The 5,547-nt window shown below is 46.8% G+C and overlaps 2 protein-coding genes across 4 annotated transcripts in view; both read right to left on the minus strand.

Moving 5' to 3' along the window:
* Rad23a (RAD23 homolog A, nucleotide excision repair protein) overlaps positions 1 to 294 on the minus strand; it is a 6,085-nt gene extending 5,791 nt beyond the window's left edge. For 2 of the 3 annotated variants that reach the window (XM_031340592.1, XM_031340591.1), the window contains exon 1: positions 111 to 292. In XM_031340592.1, coding sequence (XP_031196452.1) covers positions 111 to 182 — 72 coding nt within the window. In that variant the 5' untranslated portion in view covers positions 183 to 292. Of the gene's footprint in view, positions 1 to 110 lie in introns of all 3 variants that reach the window. The other variant, XM_031340593.1, reaches the window with a different exon arrangement.
* A 1,485-nt stretch (positions 295 to 1,779) lies between these two features.
* The window catches only part of Calr (calreticulin), a 5,488-nt gene continuing 1,720 nt past the window's right edge, over positions 1,780 to 5,547 (minus strand). The window contains exons 4-9 of the mRNA XM_031340595.1: positions 5,125 to 5,219; positions 4,828 to 5,037; positions 4,632 to 4,745; positions 4,326 to 4,469; positions 2,634 to 2,726; positions 1,780 to 2,537 (exon numbers count right to left, since the gene is read on the minus strand). Of these exons, the coding sequence (XP_031196455.1) occupies positions 2,340 to 2,537; positions 2,634 to 2,726; positions 4,326 to 4,469; positions 4,632 to 4,745; positions 4,828 to 5,037; positions 5,125 to 5,219 (854 nt within the window). The 3' untranslated portion in view covers positions 1,780 to 2,339. The remainder of the gene's footprint in view (positions 2,538 to 2,633; positions 2,727 to 4,325; positions 4,470 to 4,631; positions 4,746 to 4,827; positions 5,038 to 5,124; positions 5,220 to 5,547) is intronic.

Genomic DNA, 5,547 nt, shown 5'->3' on the forward strand with positions numbered 1-5,547 from the left:
GGCAGGGCCCAGCCGCGCCGTCCTCTCCGCCCCTCCCGTTGGATCCCGGCCTCCCTGCCCCCAACCACCCCGGCACCCGGTCGCTCCCGCCCCCGGGCTCCGGCCCGCACCGTCTCGTCAGGTTCCATGCGGATCTTGAAGGTCTGCTGCTGCAACGTTTTAAGTGTGATGGTGACGGCCATGGCGGGGCCGGAGCAAAGCAGCAGCCCCGGGATCCTCGTACAACATGCAACTCACGCCGCCGCCATCTTAGCGCCCAGCCGCGCCGCGCGCCAAGTACTTCCGGGGCAAGTGTGCTGCGCCCGCTGATCGTCAGCGCCCGTGACACCCTCCTCGACCTCTAGAGCATGCGCGGCAATACCTTGGTTTAGACATGCGCAAACCTTTTTTTTTTTTTTTGAGCTTTTGCTGTGGGTACCAGCATCACGTTGTCTTGGTGACGTCATGCCTGTTAACAGTGATGTCATATGCCCACAAAATGGATCCTAAGGACTTTCACTTAAGTTTTTAAGGTGTTTGTTGTAGATTTCTGCTCCTAAGTTATTTTTCATACATTCTGTTTCAAGTGACTCAATTCGGATCTGGCCAAAATAAAAGGAATCCAGCAGAGCACTGCCTAGAAGTCAGGTTACCATCAACCTTAATGTAGCGCAGAGCAACTATGTGACCCCATTTTCAAGGACCATCTTAATTTTTGGAATAAACACTTCTAGTACACAGTACTTCCCCTATGTCTTTGTAATCCTGCAATGACCAACCTGTTCATCATCCAAACATCCCAAACATTTTTAAGGTTCATTTATATTAAATATGTAATTTTCCCCTCCATAAATTTCCCTTGCTTACTTACACCAACCCTTAAGGTACCTACTTTTTTCGTAGTGGAAAGGGTCTTTTCATGAAGTCTTAGACCACCCTCACATACCAAAAAAAGTAATGAAAATGTAAGACTCGGAAGGATAGAGCAGCTCATCAAGGGTGATTTAGGGGCCCTCAGTAAACAGAACATGACCATCCCCTTATGGTACTTGCTTTACCCAATGTTTCTATCCACACCATTTATCAGGCCAATAACCCAAGGCCTCCCTCCCTTCACTTGAGCTTAGACTCCTTCAGAATTTCAAAGGCCAGATCTCAATTTTCTTCTAAGAACACAGGCTTCCTCTTGCCCATCCTTCAGTCCACTCACTAGAGTTTAAATGGCAGTCTTGAGACCCAACAGTGAGTCTCTTTTGTTCCTTGTGATGGGGATGGAACCCAGGGCATGATAGCTAAGTCTCCAACTGAACTACATAACCCAGTCCTGGGATCCATCCCTATCAGCTCAGGTCTACAAACAAGGGCCCTTGGGCAGTGGCTCACTGTCTCTGAGCTTAGTTCCTTTGACTATAAAATCATCTATCAGCATACACCCTACTAATGTGAAGTTTCAATTTGCTCAGCTATCCTATGTAGTCAGTCCAAAAGATCCATTCAACTTTTAACCAAAGATGGCTAAGATTTTGGGTTCAAATATCTGCTCTAATGGTCACTAAGTTCTAGTCAGTCTGTCAATGAGGTCTGTGCTAGAATCAAAACTTACATGTCTATGAGTTTAGGATCAAGATCTGATGGCTACTCTCCCATTTAGGTTGAGACTATAGGATACAATATAAATGCACTCCTGTCATTTCTGTGAGACTTCGCTAACTCCAATAGCTGAAACATAAACCACCAGCACTTGAGAAAGGCTACCTTTGACTCCCTGATGTACATCCTCCCAGAGAAGGAGACACAATAGGGAAGACACAAAACTTAATTTAATAGAAATTTTGTTTGTAGTTCTTACACTCTCAGTGTGAGCTGTGCTAGAACTGGCTGCCCCACAAGTGGCCCAGTCCTGGGGGCAAGGGAGAAAGGGAATGAGAAGAGCCCCATTCTTCCTCAGTGCTGGGGGGAGGGAAAACACCACCCCCTTTTCTCCTGCCCTCCTCTGAGCTCCAGGAAGGAGAGTAGATGAAATCTCAAGCCTAGGGCTTCTCCTCCACACCCCTGTTCCTAGAGTTGGAGGGTAGTGACCAAGAGATGGAGAAAGGGACAGAAGGAAAAAATGTTGATTCAAAAATGAGAAGCCAGGTAAGGGCTGAAGAATTAAAGACAAACACCAGTAAAAAAAAAAAAAAGGGGGAGGGGGCGGTAATGGGGAAGGCAGGGAAACAAAATCAGAATCCACCCCAGATCTGAACCTGCCTGGAAAAATGAAAAGTTCTTGAGTCTCATAGAGACATTATTGGGAGCAGCCAGCTCTGTAGTGGGGTGTTCAGGCCTCAGTCCAGCCCTGGAGGCAGGTGGTATGCCCTCTACAGCTCATCCTTGGCTTGGCCAGTAGCATCTTCCTCATCTTCCTCCTTCTCATCCTCTTCATCTTCATCTTCATCTCTGTCATCCTCATCGTCTTTATCCTCAGCCTCCTCTTCCTCTTTACGCTTCTTGTCTTCTTCTTCTTCCTTAAGCCTCTGCTCCTCATCCTGCTTGTCCTTCATCTGCTTCTCTGCAGCCTGTGAGGACCGACCAACCACATCTTTTAATACCTGGTTGTCACCTGCCTGCCAGTCCTCCCAGATGACCCCAGAGTAAACAAAGCTCTGACCCACCTTGGTGACACCCCACGTCTCATTGCCAAACTCCTCTGCATAGGCCTCATCATTGGTGATGAGGAAGTTGTCAAAGATTGTGCCGGACTTGACCTGGGAAAGAATGGAAAGACAGGTGGTCAGCAGTGACTTCTGGCAGTCCTGGCTCTGGACAGGCCTCTATTCCACCTTTCCTAGTCTCTGAATGCACCAACAAAGTGTGGGGCAGCAGGGTGTGGTAAGACATGCCTTAGATCCCAGCACTGAGAAGGCAGAAACCAGACTACTTGTGGAGTTCCAAGCCAACAGGATTATAGTGAGATCATCCAAAATAAAAGGGGGTGGGATAGGGTGGGCAAGTATATAAGTATGTTGGTGCACTGAGAAGGCAGGCAGGGAGTAAAGAATTTCAGGCCAGTCAGTACATACACCAAGACCACCCTGCCTGGCTGGGGGATGGGATGGGCTGAGACACTGGGGACATTACAGTTCAGAAGCCATGCTTTCAGAACTCACACCCTAATGACCTGGACTACTGGCTTCACTTTCCACACTGCTTCCTCTGTAAAACAGGCATTCTGGGGACTCTTTTTTCAACTCATGTCAAGAACTGACACAGAGGGGGCTGGAGAGATGGCTCAGCGGTTAAGAGCACTGACTGCTCTTCCAGAGGTCTGAGTTCAACTCCCAGCAACGACATGATGGCTCACAACCATCTGTAATGAGATCTGATGCCCTCCACTGGGTGTGTTTAAAGACAGCTACAATGTACTCATATAAAATAAATAAGTCCTTAAAAAAAAAAAAAAAAAGAGCCAGGCAGTGGTGGCACAAGCCTTTAATCCCAGCACTTGGGAAGCAGAGGCAGGCAGATTTCTGAGTTCCAGGCCAGCCTGGTCTACAGAGTGAGTTCCAGGACAGCCAGGACTATATAGAGAAACCCTGTCTCAAAAAACCAAAACAAACAAACAAACAAACAAGAACCGGCACAGAAAACATCAACAATAAAAACTCTGTACCAATGTTTTTTTCAAGTGTTATTTTGTTATGTAGCCAGGGTGGGCAGTGAGCAGAGCTATAACTAGATAATATGATTTCACAGGGGCACTTTGGCAAAGGATTTAACACATACCAAGTAGCCCTGCAGAAAGGTGCTCAGTGGGGCCAGAGACAGCTCAGCACATAAAGGAACTTAGTTTCGAGCTTTTTTTTTTTTTAATGGCCAGAGTTGATTCCTAGGACTCACATGGTGAAGAGAACCAACTTCTCTACTAAGTTTTCCTCTGACCTCTGTATACCTATACACATAAAAAATAAAGCAACTTGCTGGGCAATGGTGGCGCACACCTTTAATCCCAGCACTTGGGAGGCAGAGACAGGTGGATTTCTGAGTTCAAGGCTAGCCTGGTCTCCAGAGTGAATTACAGGACAGCCAGGGCTATACACAGAGAAACCCTGTCTCAAAAAACCATAAATAAAGTAAAATAAAATAAAATAAACCAACTTTCTTTTGTGTTAGTAAGAAAAAGATTAAAAAAAAAAAAGGAGATAAGGGAAATGCCTCATGATTACCTCTGAAATGGTAGGCCATTTCAGAATTTGAACACCTTGGGGTTGGTGCCTCTGCCTGTTCTTCCCTCCAGATCAACCAGTATGATCCCGACTACTTGAGGTCTTCCAGGAACCCTTTCCTATGTCTTTCATATGCCTCACCTGCCAGAGATCTAGGCCCAGTACAGCAAAACTATCATAGGCATAGATATTCGCATCGGGGGAGTATTCAGGGTTGTCAATTTCTGGGTGTATCCATGTACCCTTGTAATCTGGGTTGTCAATTTGACGTGGCTTCCACTCGCCCTGTAGAAGAGAACCAGATGAACAGAGAGGCGGACACATCCCACAGTACAAGCAACAAACTCGCCTAGAACCCTATCTTGTTTTGTTTCTGCAGTGCAACATTAATCATAGCACCCAAGGAAGCATCCTACCAGTGAGCCACACCCCAACACCCAAGCCTACCTTGTATTCAGGATTTTGTATCACTGGTGGTTCCCACTCTCCATCCATCTCTTCATCCCAGTCCTCAGGCTTCTTAGCATCAGGGTCAGGGATGTGCTCTGGCTTGTCCCAGTCCTATGAGTACACACGGAGGTCAGAGTGGACCCAGGTGTCCTCCACTCTATGATGGAGGTGGAGCTATTGTCCCAACACTAACCTCAGGCTTGGAATCTGTGGGGTCATCAATCTTGGCTCGTTCATCCCAATCTTCTGGCTTGGCAGCATCAGGATCCTTTATCTTCTTGGGTGGCAGAAAGTCCCAATCATCCTCCAAGGAGCCTGACTCCACCTGGCTGTTGTCAATTTTCACCTCATAGGTGTTGTCTGGCCGCACAATCAGTGTGTATAGGTGTGTGAATTCATCATCCTGAAGAGGGAGGGAAGTGAGTAGTCCCTCCCACCAGGCTGCCTGGACCTCCCATGACAGCCATTTAAATGATTACCCCAGACACACCTTACACCGGATATCCTTGTTGATCAGCACATTCTTGCCCTTGTAGTTAAAGATGACATGAACCTTTTTGGTGCCAGGACCGCAGATGTCCGGACCTATGTAAGAAGCATATGCAGACTGATGGCAGGCTCTACCCCTTTAGGAAAGGAAGACCTAACCTCATCTATTTATGCATATATACCATGCATATACAGGAGCCTGCAGAGGTCTGAAGTGGACACTGGAGTCACATGATACTTACTGTATGAGTGCTAGGAACTGAACTTGAGTTCTTTGAAACCATTGAATTGTATCTCCAGCTCTTATTTTGTTTTTGACAGAGGATACTGCTACATTTAACTGAAGCTGCCTTTATAGTACTGATCTACTTCAGTGGTCTGAATGCTGGAATTACACATGTACACTGCCATAGCTATCCAGAAA

The sequence above is a fragment of the Mastomys coucha genome, unplaced genomic scaffold (assembly GCF_008632895.1).
Source record: "Mastomys coucha isolate ucsf_1 unplaced genomic scaffold, UCSF_Mcou_1 pScaffold22, whole genome shotgun sequence".
Taxonomy (NCBI): Eukaryota; Metazoa; Chordata; class Mammalia; order Rodentia; family Muridae; genus Mastomys; species Mastomys coucha.